General features: G+C 38.5%; 1 protein-coding gene across 1 annotated transcript in view; it reads left to right on the top strand.

The window, feature by feature from the left end:
• MDN1 (MDN1, midasin homolog (yeast)) overlaps nucleotides 1–19,438 on the top strand; it is a gene marked incomplete at both ends in the record, with an annotated part of 71,693 nt that overhangs the window by 5,690 nt on the left and 46,565 nt on the right. Inside the window, 21 exons of the mRNA XM_009865946.1 lie at nucleotides 749–852; nucleotides 1,857–2,001; nucleotides 3,402–3,498; nucleotides 5,074–5,187; nucleotides 5,813–5,960; nucleotides 6,141–6,251; nucleotides 7,058–7,209; nucleotides 7,638–7,816; nucleotides 8,169–8,377; nucleotides 9,446–9,592; nucleotides 10,370–10,511; nucleotides 10,638–10,772; nucleotides 10,849–10,987; nucleotides 11,803–11,941; nucleotides 12,038–12,168; nucleotides 13,607–13,751; nucleotides 14,879–15,008; nucleotides 15,530–15,763; nucleotides 16,631–16,828; nucleotides 18,261–18,469; nucleotides 18,998–19,120. Coding sequence (XP_009864248.1) covers nucleotides 749–852; nucleotides 1,857–2,001; nucleotides 3,402–3,498; nucleotides 5,074–5,187; nucleotides 5,813–5,960; nucleotides 6,141–6,251; nucleotides 7,058–7,209; nucleotides 7,638–7,816; nucleotides 8,169–8,377; nucleotides 9,446–9,592; nucleotides 10,370–10,511; nucleotides 10,638–10,772; nucleotides 10,849–10,987; nucleotides 11,803–11,941; nucleotides 12,038–12,168; nucleotides 13,607–13,751; nucleotides 14,879–15,008; nucleotides 15,530–15,763; nucleotides 16,631–16,828; nucleotides 18,261–18,469; nucleotides 18,998–19,120 — 3,131 coding nt within the window. The remainder of the gene's footprint in view (nucleotides 1–748; nucleotides 853–1,856; nucleotides 2,002–3,401; nucleotides 3,499–5,073; nucleotides 5,188–5,812; nucleotides 5,961–6,140; nucleotides 6,252–7,057; nucleotides 7,210–7,637; nucleotides 7,817–8,168; nucleotides 8,378–9,445; nucleotides 9,593–10,369; nucleotides 10,512–10,637; nucleotides 10,773–10,848; nucleotides 10,988–11,802; nucleotides 11,942–12,037; nucleotides 12,169–13,606; nucleotides 13,752–14,878; nucleotides 15,009–15,529; nucleotides 15,764–16,630; nucleotides 16,829–18,260; nucleotides 18,470–18,997; nucleotides 19,121–19,438) is intronic.

Genomic DNA, 19,438 nt, shown 5'->3' with positions numbered 1-19,438 from the left:
CTGAACAAGTGAAGTTGTAGCTTTCATTCAGTATGGGCCAAGTAAACTTAATTATGGACTTTGTCTCCCCTCTTCTTTTGACTGGTTCTTATGAATATGCAGATACTAAAATTAATGCCCACAAATGTTAAACAATCAAGGTTTTAAAGACCAGTTGTTCCAAGTATTGACAGCCCTAAGATAAAGACAAGCTTAAATCTTGAACTTGCAGAGTTAGCAACTTAAGTCATTATGATGTTGCATATGCCTCAGGCTGTGACTTTAAATAAATAGCTGAAATAAATGCAGTAGTAAATAATGCCTTAACTGATAAGCAGACATGTTATTAGTTGATACTGAAGTATCTATTGTTAATCAGTTCTGTTGTAAGGTTTATGAATTTGTTGTTTTTCTGAGATGTCTCTGTGTCTGGGAATTAGAGAGTGGTAACAGTCATGCTGGAACCAAGTGCAGCATAAGCATTTGCTTCTAAGCTGGGACATACTGGAGTGAATAGCAAATTATCTGTACCTATCAGCTGAATTTAAAAAAAAACTATAAACAAACAACAACAAAAGAAAAAAGCCAGCAAAATTTATTTTTTAAAATTTTAATTCATGAGATGTGATCTGAAGAGCATGAATGTTTTAGTTGCTCAGGCAAGCTTCCTGTTGTATATCTGTGCTTGAAACAGCTTGGTTAAAATACTGTTAAGTATCTTCTGTGCTGTTGTTCTGATGGTACAAGGTTAAATTTGTTTTGCTTACAGGTTCACCACTGAAAGAAAAGTGGGAGGCATTTGGTCTTAAACTGAATCATGCTCATCAACAAATGAAAATGACAGAAAATGCTCTTCTCTTTGCATTTGTTGAGGTACTTAGAGATTTGCATTTTGATGCTAGGAAGAATAAGAAACAACATTTAAAAGATTTTGCAATCAGTATTATATAAGTAACTTCCTGGAAAGAATCTTACTATGAAGTTAAACTTGTTCCATGAAAACTCTGTGGAATGAAGTGATATGACAGTTAGATGGAATGAACTGATGTGACGGTTAGATTGGGTGATGGGAGAATGTTTTGCAGTAACGCATTAATTCAATACTGTGTGATAGGAGTTAGGGCTGCTATGATAGAATGTCAACAGTATGTCAATATCATCCTTCCAAGTGTATGAGATTGGTCAAAGGTTTTTTCCAGTCTCAGGTGGGACATGCCTAGGGACTCCTCTGAAGGATTTAATATTAAGAATCTGTGCTGTTTGTCTGGAAGGGATTTTCTAACCCATGGAATAACAGTCTTAATGCCATTAAGTGTCATTAGGGGAAGTTACGGTAGTTTATGCATTCTTGTTCCTTGTCATCCTCTTAGTCTGCTAATATGCTCCTAAATTTTATGTGAAGTGCATGAAATGTTGACCAGTCCTCTTTCTAAAAAATGACTATAAGAGTAATTGGAGAACCTTCGTCCTAAGTATAGATTTAATTAATAAGATACAGTTACCTGAGAAATGGAATGTTTATGTCTTTGTTTGGATTTCTTTAGGTTAACTGACTGTATTCTCATAGTGGTGTCAGTGAAGCTTATGCACCACAGTGCTGACAGATAACGTTGCACAAATAAGAGAGCTTGATTGTGTAGTATCTGAGTCAGCCTAAATGACAACTGATGCTGATGATAACTGCCTGACTTGTGTGACTTGCAAAATAGTTGCTGTTACTGAGGGAGAGCAATAAAACTGCTGTTGCAGTGAAAGGTCTGAAATTCTCATTTGCCTACTGAACTTATAGACTGCAAACCAAGTATTTCTAGTATACAGATGCTTCCATTGATATAGCATTGCTGGTGATGTGATGAACAAATCGATCTCATTCTTAGGGTACTCTGGCACAAGCAGTGAAGAAGGGAGAGTGGATTTTATTGGATGAGATTAACTTGGCTGCAGCAGAGACTTTAGAGTGTCTGAGTGGTTTATTGGAAGGATCGTCTGGGTCGCTGGTGTTACTAGACAGAGGGGATACAGGTACTGTTTTTGTACTTGCTTGTGCTGTATCTTACTATCCAGTTAATTGAATTCTGTATCCTCTGTAGCTCAAAATAAGGTGAGAACATTTACCATTAAAGCCAATGTGTGTAGAAGAGATTGATGTGTTCTTTCTAGACTTCATACTTTTATGCAAGAAGTGAGAGTTTTAATCCACTGTGACTCGGAAGATATCACCATGCAGAAATTGTAGCTTTTGCCTCTTTGAACTCTCTAAGGAGCAGTTCTCTCTAATGCACTCAGTAAGTGTTGTTGTCTCTAAAGACTATTCAAGGAGTGCGACTTTATTTTTTAGTAAAGTTGAGCTAGGTTGACAGGTAAGGACGTAGGACGTGAGATTCAATTGCTACTGTAGTAATAATTGTCTTTCACTAATCCTTCGAATATATTCTCCAGCTAGAAATATATGTAGAAAAAGCCTTTGCTTTTTCTGCGTTCTTGTGGGTTGACCCCAGCCAGCAGCTCAGCACCCATACAGCCACTCACTCATCTGCCTCCCCTCACACGCCCCAGCAGGATGAGGGGAGAGAATAGGAAGAGCAAAACCAAGAGAACTCACATGAAACAAGTTATGCAAAAGCAGTCACTAACCAGCTCCCACAAGCAGACCAATGTCCAGCTAGCATTTAAGGGACAACCACCTCGGGAGACAAAAATCGCCACTCCTTTCTTCCTCTACCCTAGTTCTTATTGCTGAGCATGATGTTATGTGGTGGGGGATACTGCTTTGACCAGTTTGGGTGAGCTGTCCCAACAGTGTTCTCTCCCAGCATTTTGCTCACTCCCAGCCTAATTGCTGGGGAGGGGAGAGCAGAGTGAGGGAGAAAGAGAAAGCCCTGGTGCTGTGCAAGCACAGTTCAGCAACAGCCAAAACATTGGTGTGTTCTCAGCTGCACCACAGGGGCTGTTGTGAAGAAAGTTAACTCCTCCGTAGCCAGACCCAGTACAGATATAAAGGTGAAAAATGCAATTGCTGTATATTATTTGCTGAAGCTACAGGTAGAGAAAACTGTTGTATGAGCTTCCCAGGCTGAGTTTTCTTCCCGGCCAAGAAAAGCACTGGCCGTTGTTCTGAAAGAGACAAAAGGAGTTCCAGGTTTAGGCCATCTGTAATTTTTAGTATTTTGTTAAATACATCCTGCTACACACAAATAAAAGTCAAGGCTTCACTTGCCTGTGGCTTGTTGTTGAAGATGCAGAGATACTTCTGATAAAATTATATGGTGTTACTGTCTGAAAACTTTTCACCCTGGCATTTTGAGAAAATGTGGTAGTGTGGTAATAGAAAACTGTCTTAGATGAAGTATACCTCATTTAATGTTAGAAATATGCTGGTTTTAGCATTAACCTTATGTTCTTTTATCTCTGTTTTCCTTTAGAGCCTCTTGTCCGTCACCCTGATTTTCGCTTGTTTGCATGCATGAATCCAGCTACAGATGTTGGAAAGAGAAATCTTCCTCCAGGAATAAGAAACAGGTAGGAAATAATGATTCTGTGACAAAATTCTTGGTCACTATCTTTTTCAGAGTTTAACTAGCTTTGCTAGTTGACCCAGTGAAGAACGCCTTATTTGAAGCCTGAGGGTATAAGTCTGAACTCCAATTAACTTCCTGTGAGAGGTGCATTCCACATCACAGTGAAGGTTTTTCATGAAATAGTGTCAGGAAAATACTTCTGTGAAGTTGCTGAGCATGAGCAAATGGTCTGGCAGTAGTGTAGTGTTGTCACTGGGGCAGGGGAATGATTGTTCTTTATGATTAAGCTGTCAGTGCCCGGGAATGCTACTGCACAGCAGTTTTATGTTGCTGAAGAAGCTAATGGGGACAAGTGCATTCTGTCTGTTTAGTACCCTTTCTCTTGATAACTCAAGTGTTGATGATCCTTGCAAAAAGCTGTATATACATATATATATATATATATAGCCTTTGTCACTCGGAAGGTGATTTGCTGTAGCAGATGTGTGATCCTATGGCCAGGAATTTTGAGTTGTGGCAAATCCATTCTTTGATACTACCTCTTCCTGAATGCAAAGATCTTCTGCTTGTATTTGATGCAGTTTCGCTCATGAGTGCCAATAGTCACGTGTATAGTCCTTACCAGATTCATAAACACTGCACAAGGCTGTAGAGATGCACAAACTATATGTAAAAAGTCATTTATAGTTATTAGTGGCAAAGTAAGGCTTTATTGCTATTAGCTTTCCTGGCTTAGTAGTGAAAAGAGAGCGTAATACAAAAGAAAGGAAAGCTTCAGCATGGATTGTTAAGTTTAAATTAATTAATATTTGCCTTTGTCAAAAATATCCACCCCTCTGAAGTTAGTGGGTATTGCTCAGTTATTTCAGGTTTGCAGTTCTGTGTCCTGTGCTATTGTTTGCAGTTGTAATGCGTAGTTTGGAAGGACTGCAGCACTCGATGCAAATATACCAGACTAATGGTTAGAAAATATGTTCGTTAACTAGAGCTGCCAGTGTAGTGTGCTAAATGGGAAGCACTGAGATATGTAAAAATACTCAGAACTCAAGGACATGTTTTGCTGTTAATTTTCCTTTGCTTATTTTTAAATTTTATCATTTCATCATTGCTGAGCTTCATATTCGTAAATGTAGAAAACAACCTGTAAATGTAGAAAATAACCTGGATATACTAGTCATGACAAAATTAGAATGGGTGATATCTCGTAAGTGTTCACTTTTTAAAATAGAGATTGTTAGAGAGTCACCTTTGAAAAGTACTCCTGCTGTGCCAGTGCTTTACTGTTCAGGCCATAACATTTGGATATCTACTGCAAATTGTTTAAAATTTTAATTTTAAAAAATACAGTCCCATAGTTCATTTTCTGCCTGCTAAGGTAAAATAATTCAGGTAAATTACATCAAAGTTTTGGGTTTTTTTTATTTCTCTGGTTCTTGAACCTATAGATAGTTTGACAAGTCTGTATTCTGCTGCTTATACACTTTAAAATATTATATACCATGAGAGTCGTATATAACGTGATGTTTTTTAATATGGTCAGATGTCTAAGTGTTACGTATTGATTTGATCCTTACAGGTTTACTGAACTTTATGTAGAAGAATTGAGAAATGAAGGGGACTTGCAAGTTCTTATCATGGATTACTTGAGAGGATTGAACGTGAACAAAAATACAGTACAAGGAATTGTGAAGTAAGTTGTTTGTAATCTCTTTAAAACCTCAATGTAATAAGTCACAGAAAGTATGTAACTAGTATGTGATTAGACTGTTTTGGGAAACACTAATGCTCCCTGTGTGGCAATTTACATAGCCTTAGGAAAGGAAAAAGGGTAGACATCCATCCTCTTTATTCTAAAGGTTTCTCTACTTGGGGGGAGAGTTATTCAGAGGTGCTTTCTTGGTGGTACCAGTTAAAAAGTCGTGTTGTTGAAGTCCTCTTTCCTGTCTAAGTGACTAAAGTGGTTTGTCTCTTTAGATCATACCAATGAAAGTTTTGTGTGTTTGCCAAGTTACTTTTCTTTACCCTGGTTCAAGCTGTGCTCTGGATGCATTAACGTGAAGAACTGTTACATGTTTAGAATACTTGGAATTTATAGTCACTCTGTATATCAATCTGTCTCAACAATATGATTATGAAATATTCTGTTGCTTTGCTTCAGTGACTATACAGATGGCTGAGTTCGGCATAGCTTTCCTAACTTGGAGCTTTTAGAAAAAGTGACAGCTGGAGATAAGCTTAAGTGTTGATACTGTAGTTCTAATTCCTTAGAGCAATGGTCTGATCAGTAAGTGCTATGTAACACTTTTTTTTTTCAGCTTTTATTTATCTGTGAGAAAGGAAGCAGACACAAAGCTGGTGGATGGAACTGGCCACAGACCTCACTACAGTCTCCGTACACTTTGCAGGGCATTGAGATTTGCAGCGTCTAATCCATGTAGCAGCATACAGCGCTCACTGTATGAGGTGATTACCTGTGTTGGGGTTTGTTTCAGTGTGTATTTACTACAAAAGAATGTTTGGGTAGAGGATAATTTTCTCTTCTAAGTGCAGTGTTGAACAGAACTTACTTATTCTTTAATCTCTTTTTATTTTTATTTCTTAATGATTTTTCATTTTGTCACTGAAAATAATTCTTCTTCTTAGGGCTTTTGCTTGAGTTTCCTGACGCAACTTGACAGAAGTTCTCACCCAGTAGTTCAAAAGCTAATTTGCCAACATATAATCTCTGGCAACATCAAAAGCCTTCTCAAGCAGGTAAGTAACTAAACCTAGAGCTTAGTATTCACAGTATAATTTATTTTGAGTTGTCTTCTCTGCCTTTTACCTCTATATTTCCTTCTCGCAGTTCTGTTTTTCATTTTATAAAGATAAGAGCTAGAAATATATTAATACTGTTCCTTCATAATTTTCTAGTTCTGCTTGAAATACCCCTACGTTAGCTAGTATATTTGCTGATTTGAAAAAATGTGGGAGTCTGAATAATGACAGCATTGTGGAGTGTGGGCAGCTTAGTACAATGACTGCAACTATCAAGTTTTCACAGGCTTTTTATTTTTAGACTCTGAATACCAAAGTCTGGTTACGAAGCAAATGTCTGTCCTTTGTCTCTAACGGGAAAGGAAAAAATTTCACTAGTGCTGGATATCCAGCATGAGTTTGCATGGGGGACTGGGCAGATGAGATGGCGAAGGTAGTTCTTAAGAGATAGATGTCTGTTTCAGAGTAAAAGCCTTCATATTAGAAAATATGTATAAATATAAAAAGATAAAAGCCGATTTCCTGCTTGGAAACATATTTCAAAATTTAATGCTAGGACTCTTGAGACATTTTTGGCTTCATGGCACTGGCAACGATTCCTGCTTTGTGAACTTGAAATAATCTGACCAGTCTTTTCCTGTAATTTGCGTTCTGTGACAAAGGTACAGTGCTTACTGCAAGAGTGCCCAGGGGTTGATTTAAAGTGACTTCTTGCAGAGTATGTTGCAGTGCTGTAACAGTAGTCTTCATTAGCAAATTGAAACTTATTTGTGTAATCTCTTATTTCTGTCATGTCTCCTTAGCAAATACCAAAACCCCAAGGAGGGGGATTTATACTTATAGAAGGATACTGGATTTCAGCTGGGGATAAAGAACCTGCTGTAGATGAGACTTATGTGCTAACCCCTTCAGTTAAGCTTAATCTGAAAGACATTGCCAGAGTTGTATCTGCAGGGTAAGTCTGTTACAACTTTTTCATTAAAAAACAAAGTTAAAGATGTCTTTTTGGGCCTGTGTTGGTGAATGACTGTCTAGCCTTTATTGTTGGTGTTAGTCTTCTACTTTACAGTTAACTTTTCATTATATAGTGACTTGAATTTATACATGTATTTCTTGTCTACTTAAACCATTGTACTGCCATACTTAGTTTTATTTAAATGATAATCTAGAAATTTGCTTCTTTCACACTGCAGTCAGCACTTTGGAGTAAAGTTACTTTTGTTCCCCCATCTGTGTATGATCTTGGAAACTCCAAACAAGTTAATGATGGTATTTTGGTAATGTGGTTTGCTGATGCAGATCTGTGAAAACAGTGTTGCTGTCTCGTATAGGAGAAAGATAAGACTCTTGCTTCTGAACCACGGTATTGGTTATCCCTTTTAGGACTCATCCAGTACTGATTCAGGGAGAGACCTCTGTTGGTAAAACCAGCTTAATTCGCTGGTTGGCTGTTGCTACTGGGAATCATTGTGTACGGATTAACAATCATGAGCACACTGACATCCAGGAATATATTGGCTGTTATACATCTGATGCCTCTGGGAAGCTGGTGTTTAAGGAAGGTGAGGACATTATATTTACTCCAAATTCCTGTCTCACTTTACTGCTTTTTTTTTCTTCTTTTCTGCTTAACTTGTCTGTTGTGTTACAACAGAGAAATGACCTGTCGTAAAGTTAGTAGATGTATACTAATGATAATCACTTATGTGCATTTCAGTGAATTCTTAAGAAGTCGTGTTTGCTTACCATACTTATACTATTGAACATAAAGAAGATAATTCAGCAACTTAATGCTGTTGCTTCTGTCTCTGGATTAACTTTTATACTGAGTGAAAACTGGTTTCTGAATGTATGCTTCTATTAGATTTATTTTGTTAGATTCTTAACTAGGATTTTTTTTCTATTCCCGACAAGGCATTCTCATAGATGCAATGAGAAAGGGTTACTGGATTGTTCTAGATGAACTGAATTTGGCTCCCACTGATGTTCTGGAGGCTCTCAACCGTTTGTTGGATGATAACAGGGAGCTGTTCATTACTGAGACCCAGGAAGTTGTCAAAGCTCACCCGCGCTTCATGCTGTTTGCCACACAGAATCCTCCAGGACTCTATGGTGGCAGAAAGGTCTGTATAATCTCTTCCTTTGTGTAGCTACAACTCTAGGGAATGAGTCCCTTTTGTACATAGAAGTGTGATGTGAAAATTTTTTGACAGAATTAACATGAAACTCTCAAGTTAGAGAGTTGAAGTGGCTGCGGACTAACTTTCAGTACAGCTGGGTTCTTTTTAGGTTGGTTCCTTGTTTTGCAGATAGCAAATTTCTGTTCATTTTGAGTAGTTGAGATTTAAGTGCTTTACTAAACTCATGTATGTATTTGACTCAGCATTTCTTGCACAAAAGCACTGGAGAAAAGATTTGACTTAGGCTATTGATGTCCACTTTGTACTGGTTTGGGGTGGAATAGTTAATTTTCTTCATAGTGACTGGTATGGTGGTATATTTTGGATTTGTGACAGAAATAATGTTGATAACACAGGGATGCCGTAGTTCTTACAGAACAGTGCTTAGCTCAGGGCTTTTTCTGCTTCTCACACCACCCCACCAGTGACGAGGCTGGAGGTGCACAAGAATCTGGGAGGTGACACAGCCAGGACAGCTGACTCTAACTGACCAAAGTCATATCCCATACCGTATGACATCATGCTCATCAAAAAAATCTGAAAGGAAAAGGAGAAAGAGGGAGATGTTCAGTGTTTCTCCAAATAGCCATTGTGCATGAGAAAGCCCTGATTTCCTGGAAGCAGGCTGAACGCTACTTGCCTGATGATAGGAAGTGGTGAATGGATTCCTAATTTTGCCTTGCTTTTGCATGTGGCTTTTGCTTTACCTATGAAGCTGTCTTTATATCAGCCCACAAGTTTTCTCACTTCTGTCCTTCCAGTTCTCGCCCCCATCCGTTGTAGGAGGAATGAACAAGTGGCTGTTTGGTGTTTAGCTGCATACTGTGTTAAAAGGCAGCACATTTAAAGCTCTTGTCCTCATCCAGACTGTCTCCTGTGCTTTCTTTGAATGTTCATGTGTACATGCTAATTGGTATGCTATGACTATCTTTTGGTTATGTAGGGCAAGATATACAGCATGAGGAATATCAAAGGAAAAAGTTCAAGCAATAGTATGTTCTCATCTTTTAGGTTTTGTCCAGAGCTTTCAGAAATCGTTTTGTGGAACTGCATTTTGATGAACTGCCAAGTACTGAACTGGAAACCATCCTGCACAAGCGGTGCAGTTTGCCACCTTCTTATTGCAGCAAGCTTGTCAAAGTCATGTTAGATCTGCAAGTATGAGAGTCTTTCTTCTTTTTGTAGAAGCCATGCAAACATGTTTCAGCAGAAAGTAATATGAATTTCTTTGAAAGTGGGAGGTGTTGCTACCTGGCAGATATTTAAAAACCTAAACCATAATTGATGGAAGACAATCTACCAAAGTACTTAGTTCAGTGGTTAAGACAGAAAATGAGGAAGGTGATGTCAGGTTTGAGAGAAAGCCAACAGGAAAAAAAAATTAATAACCAAAAGCCTTGGGATTTAATTTGTAGCGTAATCCCTTGCTCTGGACCCAAAGTACCGTATTGTATTTGAAGTTGTCTTTGGGTATTGAATTGCTAAATTCAGTATTACTTCTAAGCAATAATTTTGAATGTATTCTGACACTCCTGTGTTTAACATGTGTTTAACAGTATGTAGGTAAACTATCTCAGATTTAAAATGAGGACACAAACCAAACAACAGTTCAAAGTGCTAGCATACATTTTGGTGGGTGTAATCTTTATCTTGGGTTTTGTTCTTTTCCATGTACCTATTTTCTTCTTTGTGTTTTATTTATTATCTATATTATGTTGTTTTATTTTGTTCCTGGTACTGTCAAATATCTGCTTAAAGTTAATAAAGTTAATCTGAGTTTGGGCATTTCGACTGTACTAGAATGTTTTTTGTGGTTTTTCTTTCCCCGTGTATTTTGTTTGAAGATGTATCACATTAGAGACTTCTGATTTAGCTTTACTTTAGGTATTTGGACAGATTTGTGAAAAAAGGACTCATGTTTTGTTCTTATGACAGTCTTACCGCAGAGGATCAACAGTGTTTGCTGGGAAGCATGGGTTCATTACCCTGCGGGATCTGTTTCGTTGGGCTGAAAGGTACCGATTGGCAGAACAGCTGGAGAAGGAGTATGACTGGCTTCAGCACTTAGCAGATGATGGTGAGCCCTGCTACCTCAGGTTTTTTAGTGTCTGTAGGATTGCTTTCTAGCCCTAGTTCTTAAGTATAAATTTTTGTGGCTGATTAACTAGGCAGTAACTGCTTTCTCTCTTCCTCTGTTTTATAGGCTTTATGCTTCTGGCAGGCAGAGTCAGGAAACAGGAGGAGGTAGACGTTATTCAGAGTGTCCTTGAAAAACACTTCAAGAAAAAAATATATCCCGAGTCTCTCTTCTCAAGGGAAAGTGTCAAAAAACTACTGGGTGAGTTTCCTAGAAGGACTGTACTGATAGTTCTCTAGTTGTGGCTGAAGCTCATGGATTGCTTTGTGTTGTGCAGCTAAATCCTCCACACGGATGTCGGTGATGGACAGAGATTTTAACCATATTGTCTGGACTCAAGGGATGAGGAGACTTGCCATTTTGATGGGACGAGCCCTGGAGTTTGGTGAACCAGTACTGCTGGTGGGAGACACTGGGTAACCTTGCTTTTTATGACGTGGTTTTCTGTAGTGCCACACCAGCTACTGAGTCAGACACAAAACGATGGTGAGAGCTTCAGTGCTTCTTAGATCCTGGGACATCTAAGCCGCTGTCATGGCAGATTTACGGCTGCTGTTTTTCACAGTTCTGTTTTGAGGGGAAACAATTCCACCTTGTTCAGCACAAGTCTTCAGTGGAATTACCTTCATAGAAATTGTGTAGAAGGTCGTAAAATTGAAATGAGCTGACTTCTGTCCCTTCCTTTCACAAGGTGCCCTGTAGAATCTCACTGTGGCTCACTCCAGAAACTGCCTCATACGCCATCTATGGAAGTAGATGCTGTCTGCCCCTGTGCTGGTTATAGATTCGGAGAGTAAACTTTTGTAAGAGAGAGTGGAAGAAGAACAAAATAAAAGGGAGAAGTTATTCAGGTGTAATTAATGAGAACTCTAGGTACTCAGCAGTTTATTCCCTCAGACTTAGGCTTGTTCTAGACATGTAGAGTATTTAGTTCAGTGAAGCGTTAGGCTAGTTGAGTACCTGCAGGGGTAGGCTGAAATGAATTTGACTTTGAACCTGCAGAAGTACATCAATGCAGACACTCATTTAAATTAGTTAAAGACATCTTGTGCGAGTCAGCAACGGTTGTGCCAATAATGGCTTCACTCTGCATACCTGCCTTTCAAGGAAAGGAGGAGGAAATAGCATATTGGCACTTTGCCTCAGCTCTTCAGTGAAAGTGTGAATCCTGTCCAAAGTGAACTGATGGTTATTTTTATTCTTCTCTTTCAACTAAATTACTTTGTTGCAGGTGTGGTAAAACTACGATTTGTCAGATCTTTGCAGCATTAGCAAATCAGAAGCTATACTCAGTGAATTGCCACTTGCATATGGAGACTTCAGACTTCCTAGGAGGACTGCGACCAGTCAGACAGAGATCGAAAGACCAGGTTTGTCCTGTATCAGTAGTTGTTTGGATGGTGTGAACACAGAAGCAAGAAGTAACAATTATTAATGACTTTTCACTTCTCTTTTCTGTTTCTTAGGAGGAATCTGATGGCTCTAGGCTCTTTGAGTGGTGTGATGGTCCTCTTGTTTTAGCAATGAAAGAGGAGGGTTTTTTCCTCCTTGATGAGATATCTTTAGCTGATGATTCTGTACTAGAGCGACTTAACAGGTACATCTTAAATGTGTTAGTGTTAAGTATCTTCAGTGTGCCTATTCATTATACACACATGAGCGGGGTAAATCTAGCTTCTTTCAGGCACATTTGTTTCCTGGCATAGATAAGCTGCCCACTTAATCATACAGTTCTTGCTGAAAGGGAGAATGACCCTGGTAACTCTGGCCTTGTTCATATTTCAACTTCTATACAAGTTTTCTTTGTTGTTCTCATTATCTATCTCAGAGAGGCTAGCTTTAATCACAGTCAGACAGTTTCTGCTGTTGGAAATTTTAATTAAGACAAGATGAAACTGCCCTGTCTTGCTTAAGTCTTGATGTCTTAACTTACCAGGAGAAACAAGAAATACTTCAGATGAAAAGCAGATATGTAATGTTTACTTGACCTGTGTTGGTACACTGATTATGTTGGTTTTGAATGCTTTGTTTGGTGCCATTATTTTCCATTTGGCTTTATAGCGCTGCTGCAGGCTGATCTGCACTCAGATTGTTCTATTTGTTTCATGAACAAAAATAAGATGATGAAAGGATTAGCTTTTTTTCAGTAACTCATGTCCCTGAATAAAAAAATTAGGAACATAAACCCTAGTTCAGTTGAAAAAGTTTTAAACAGTATTTGAAGACGGTTTACAGCATAAGTCAAGTTTGAAAACAAAACTAAAAGCAATATTAATATCTTCAGCATGCCAGTAAGCTCTTGAAGATGATGCATCTTTCCAAATCCCAGAAACAAAATCTAGTTATTTCTGTCTGTGTCTAAAAAATAAAATACGAATTTCGTTATCTGCTTGCAACAGTGTCCCTACTTTTTTGTCCTTTCCATTACCCATTTTGTTGAGATGACTAGCAGCTATATTTTCTGCCATATCCAAACCTTCTCTGTTACAAGCTGGATTTTTTCATTGTGTTATTGCAGCTGTCATTCTTTCATAGAGGTTCTTTCATAACCCCTTTGATAGTGGTACTAAACAGTGTCTTTCTAAACAGTTAACAGCTCAAACTTCTACAGTGAAGTACAGCTAATAAAACAAATAAAATCCCCATCAAAACCACAAGAATTTAGAGTACTTCTCAGATGTGTAGTCTGTCAGCTTGAAGACTGGTTCATTGTGCAGATTTCTTTATCTAGCCCTTATGAATATAAATTTTGCCATTGCTTTTATAAAGACAGTTGTGAGATACATAATTTACTAGGCGGGTTTTTTGACAGATCATTTGAACTGAACCTTATCAACAAGCTTGAGTAGAATTTCCTTCTGAAAAAAATCAGACATGTTCTCAATTGAGAGGATGAACAGATTTTAAATTTTTAATACAAGTTCTGGAGTAATGGAAGTTTAATCAGGCCAATTTGTGTGATTTTCATTTTCGAGTGATCTTTTCAAGTGTGAAATGAACTTTAAAATAAACTTTTTTTTTAACCTTCTCTCTAGTGTTCTTGAAGCTGAGAAGACATTGGTTCTTGCTGAAAAGGGTGGTCAACATGATGAGGAGAACGAAGTAGAGCTATTAGTTGCAGGAAAGGAATTTCGTATAGTTGCAACCATGAACCCAGGAGGTGACTTTGGGAAAAAAGAGGTAAATGTTAAAGCAACTTGGACGTACAGCATACATCTTCTGGTCATGTTGACTGTTTAAGAGATTGGAGGTGCAATGCAAAAATGCTTCATGCCAGTTCTGGCATCCGGTGCTTCCTAGTAGGCATCTGCTTCATGGTTCTAAAGGAGGATTGGGAACGACCTCTTTTCCATCACTTCTGTGTGCTGTCATTCTGACATTTCAAGTCAATACTTAACAGAATCTCAAAGAAAACCTCAGGCTTCTAAATACTCTAGATAGACTTGATATGTAGAATACTTGAAGTACAGAAATGTAACTCCTGAAGCAAGTAAATCCAGATCCACATGAGTCTGGAGTAGTGTTAAGTTGCATAATAGCTCATTCTCCCTAATATGGTTCAGAAAGTGACAATTAGAAGTCATCTTGTCATTACTCAGTGACTATGAACATCTCACATCACAAAAGACCTTTCTCATTAAATGGAAGAAAATCTGTTTCTGAAGTTTGGCTTTGAATTAAGACAGGTTAAAAAAAAAGATAATGAAACAAACTTTTAAGCAGTGTTGGGAGCTAAGACTCAAAAGACCTATAAGCTCATTTACCCAAAAGAAGATGGGTACCCCATTTAAAGTGGTTTCTTCAGTACAGACAACTCATTGTAAAGTCATGTGTTTCAAGGGGATTTATTTCTGCATCACGTTTGTGCTGATGATTTTTCCTTGACTAATTGAGCCAGAGAGAAAGTGGAATTACAGAAACGAGTTGTAATTGAAGGCAAATTTCCATGTGGTAATTTGCTTCTATAAGCAAAGGGAAATTACACAACCATTGTTTGATACATGATGTGCTAGAAGGAAATGAAGCTTTGCTGCTTTCAAACCAACTTAGTTTTTTCCCATATTCTTTTGAATTTTTTTTTATCAGCTGTTTTTCCTGCATTGATACCGCTACTAGAAGTCTTAAAATCCACATTCTCTTGAAGGTTTTGTTACAAAGTGACCCTGTCAAAATGAGAAGGAAAGGTCTAGTTCGGTCACTTTCATGTATTGTTTGCAAGTACTGTGGCTACAAGGCTATCAGTTAACTATCTTAAGTAATATGATGTAGCGTTACCTGAATTGCCGTGTCATTGTGCTTGTTTGCAGCTTTCTCCTGCATTGCGCAACAGATTTACAGAAATCTGGTGCCCACAAAGCAATGGCCGTGATGATTTGATACAGATTGTAAAACACAATCTTCATCCAGGATTGTCTCTGGGTGGAATAAACCATCAAGGTGGGTATTTCTCTGTGTGTTGATACTCAAACATTGTAAATCAAGAAGAAGAGTTTGGAGGCTGCTAACTTTCGTCAGAATTAGAACCACTGTGTCTGTTTTTCTTGTAAGTACATCTCTCTCTGAGCAGAGTTACAAAGTATTTTGGACTTTGTTCTTCCTTTATTTTGTATGTTATATGACTAGCCAGAATTAAGTTTAAGGCTTTATTTAATTCACCATCCAGATAGCTGAAATATATCCCCAGCCTTTCAGTGCCCAGTCTTATTTTCAGTGTAAAGTGTTGAAAGAACTGGCACTTCATTTTCTTCCAGCAGCTTCATTGTTAATATTAATCACTCCATTCTGTTTTCTTATGTGAATTTTAAAGAATGTGTAGCGACAGCACAGGCACAGACTTACTTTTGAGTTATCCTGCCTGTTAGGACAGAGTACCCAGCCACTTTGCTCATGTGCATTACAGCTGTACCTACTTTAGTAATGCTTTTTATTCAATAATTTTTTTTTTTTTTTTTACTCAGGGGCAGACATAGCAGAACTCATGATGGACTTTGTTGAATGGCTGACTAATCAAGAGTTTGGCCGCCAGTGCATTCTCAGTGTGCGAGATGTCTTGTCATGGGTCAATTTTATGAATGTCATGGTAGAGGGTGAAGAATCGAATTCTGCCAAGGAATATAGCTTTCTTTACGTTTCTCCAATGATGTCTTTTATCCATGCTGCATGTTTGGTATACATTGATGGAATAGGATCAGGTAAGTCTTCAGTGCTCGTTTGGTAGAAGAAAATATGAAGGTATATATTTTGTATTAATATTTTGAATGCAAACTAAATGCTTTGAGACAGTGTGAAATTCTTCTGTGAGAACTTTACACTTACATTTAACAGTATCCTGTACTTCATCTTCCTTTTTTGTGTTTCACTGGCAAGAGTGTGAATAATACAGCAAGCTTAAGTAAATTAGAGGTAGTATATTACAAAGGCTAGCACACAGATTAAATCATAGAATCATAGAGTGGCCTAAGCTGGAAGGGACCTTAGAGATCATTTTAATCCAGCCTCCCTGCCGCCAGGGACGCCACCTCTCAACTAGATCAGGCAACACATGGGGACCGAACGGGAATCAAACCCGCGACCCTAGCCTTGTTAGCTCTACGCTCAACTGACTGAGCTAACCGACCCCCTTAAAACAAAGCCTGTGGTTTTTATTGAGTCACGTTATCCTCCCACCCTGCATGTCAGCATCCATGCTTTCTGGCCTCCCTCATGTGCATAGCTCAGAGTGCATCTTTGCATGTTTGGCCACTGGCCTGGGTGATAAATAGGAGATAGGGGAAGAAGTGACAAGCCACTAGGGAAAGATGGCCTGGGGGAGGGTCTACGGCAAAGGATCAGGATGGTAGTGATGGATGAAAGGGTTTTGGAAATAAGGTGTCCTTAATTCTGTTGCTCACAAATTTATCTGTGGTAAAATAGTACTGGAAATGCTGAAGAGAAAGTGCTGACATGAAGTATAAATCTGAACTAGAACACTGAATAAAAATGGCGTCTGTGAAGGAACTGAGTTCCTTGGTGTTAAGATGAATATGCCTGGTTTGTGAAGCACACTTTTCTAATTACAGGTACAACATCCTGCTCAGCTGATACGGCTTTATTAGCTCGTGAAAAATGCCTGGCATACTTATGTGAGAAAATGAGTCGATTTCTTGAGCTGACTAATTATCAGAAGAACGAGCTAAAGATTTATGACAGAACAAAGGAGAAAGAGTTTGTGTGGATGGACAACTTCATGGGAATCCACCCCTTTTTTATTCCAAAAGGCAAGAGGCTTTGTGAGAGTGGGAGTGCATATTTTCTGTGGGTTTTTTTCCTCGATAGTTCTGTTACTCGCTAAATCTAAATATGATATCTGAGCCATTACAGAAGAATTTATAATTAGTTCTCAAGCCTTAGAAAAATATTTTTCTGCCTCTAAGTGTGTTGATTGTAACTCAGTCACATTTGTTAGGACGATGTGTCTGTTAATTGCTTGCTTTGAAGACTTCCTTTTTTTTTAATTACTGATTCATAGCCTGATTTTAGTAGACTTTTTGGTGTAACAAAACTTCTTTAATTCTGAGTTATAATATTCTGTCAGTTTGCAGTTCAGAATGTCTTCTAGCTTCCACTAACTAAAGCTGCAGCTCATCCTGGCTCTCGTGTAAAGCACGGGAAGCAGGGCTCCTGGGTACATTGCTAAAAAGAATGGAGACTAATGCTCTGCCTTGCCTCTCAAAGATTTGCAGCACATTTTGCAGAATTATCTAGTCCCTGTGTTTTAAATCTTCATGGGACAAATAAATGCAGATAGAACTATCAAAATACTACTCTCGACCCTGAAAATACAGTGAGAGGACTGAAATGTGATGACTATGAGCTTTCTACTTTTGCTTGTTAGTTTTTAGTACATGGAGCTACGTGTTCTTAATGTTATATTAATCATTCATCTTTGAACATTTTTATATTCATGGCTCATATTAATCACAAGGTAAATTACTTGGTTTTCCTCTGTTAATTAGATCGCAGAAGGAAGGATTTCTTTCATAGTAAACAGGTATCAAGATGTGCAAGATAAAACGGTGATTCGTAGCTTGTGTACCTGAACAGCACTGTGTTACAGAATATGGGGAGTCATGTCCCAGTGAGCTATGCTGTCTGGAATTCGGCAAACAAGCTCTATCTCCTCACTGTATGTCATAATAACAGTAAAGGAAAATATGTGCCTAAGTAGTGCACTTTAGAGCACTCTTATTTCACAGAACTGGCAGTGCATGGAACAGATTAATATGTTGTTCCAAACATGACTGAATTGTATCCTATCCTTCGGTGCAGAATTTTTAAAAGCTGCTTTTGAGTTTTAGATTGGCGTGTCTGAAGTTTGAGGACAGATTTATGATTTTTCAGCATCAGATCTCTAGTTTGGATCACGAACCAGGAAACACCAGTTTCATGGCCGAATACAGCATATATTCACGTGCTTTGTGCAAAATTCTGCTAAGTATGCAGAGGTGGGCTGTGACGCAGCTGTGGGTCAAACTGAAAGTATGTGTGCCTGAGCTCTGCAAATGCGATACAAACTTGATCTCCGTTGCTTGCCGTAATGAGATCAGCAATTAGCAGGCAGAATGATCTCATTCAAATGCACACCGTCAGCAGCTCCAGCATAAACGCTCTGTTTTAATTATTTTCTGGTTTACTTCTCTTTTGTTTTAGGCCCTGTTTTCCAGAGGAATAGCGTTACAGATTATGCTCTAAATGCCGGCACTACAGCAGTGAATGCACAAAGACTGTTAAGAGCCTTACAGCTTAACAAGCCTATTCTGTTGGAGGGGTCACCAGGAGTGGGGAAGACCAGTCTAGTTGCTGCCCTGGCAAAAGCCTCGGGAAACTGTCTTGTTCGAATCAACTTATCGGAGCAAACGGTAGAATATAATACTATCTTTGTAACTTATGGCAGGGGGGAGGGTTTTTTTAACTGAAAAAGTGTAGTACTTTTTAGCTTTGGCACCGAGTCTGAAGTGTCAATTTTTCCTTCTTGGTCTCAAGATAAAACTAAATGGGAAGGGGGAACCAGAAAGACCAGTGAGCTTCTGTCAGTGGGTGTCAGTTCCCAGATTTTTCTGTTCAAGTGAAGATGTGTGTATCTCTGTCTGCTGTGTTTTTCTTGGCTTTTGCAAAGCTACTTGAAAACAGCTTTCAGGCTTCCTAGCTTTTGTGTTCCAACTTAATTTTTTGTTGTTAAATATAGTAGCTGGTCACTGGAGGGAGTCCTATCCTGGGAAAAATCTTAGTATCTTGCAATTTCTGATTATTTTTTTTTAACAGAGCTAAAATGTAGGTATTAAGGGGAAGGGAGAAAATGTGAAGTAAAGCTTACAAAGGCCGATGATGAACTTTTGTGGAGTTTTGTAATTTCCACCCACCAACCCCTCCTTTCTCTGTTTCCAAAGGATGTGACAGACTTGTTTGGGACAGACTTGCCTGTTGAAGGTGGGAAGGGAGGAGAATTTGCCTGGCGTGATGGACCACTGCTAGCAGCATTAAAGGCTGGACACTGGATTGTGTTAGATGAGGTAAATTCAAGTTTGGGGCGCAAATAATCTAGGAGAGCAAAGGTGATGATTTGGCATGTAAGATAAATACCTGTGAGGATTGAGGACTGAAATAAATTTTGCTTGCTTTTAGTTATGTGTATCTAGTGCTACATGGAGAGTGATTCTTCCACTTAATCTCCCTCTGCTAAATCCCTTTCCCCCTTGGCCTTCTGTAGAGAGAGCGTAAAAGACTTTTAGATGAGGCTTTTAGATGAGACTTCTTTTAGACAAGAGAACAGGAATTGAACCCCAGCCTAAATCACTGCATAAAACCAAGGATAGATTTGATTTACGTTT

Source organism: Apaloderma vittatum, unplaced genomic scaffold (assembly GCF_000703405.1).
Source record: "Apaloderma vittatum isolate BGI_N311 unplaced genomic scaffold, ASM70340v1 scaffold24093, whole genome shotgun sequence".
Taxonomy (NCBI): domain Eukaryota; kingdom Metazoa; phylum Chordata; class Aves; order Trogoniformes; family Trogonidae; genus Apaloderma; species Apaloderma vittatum.
This window is presented reverse-complemented; position numbering and strand designations above follow the sequence as displayed.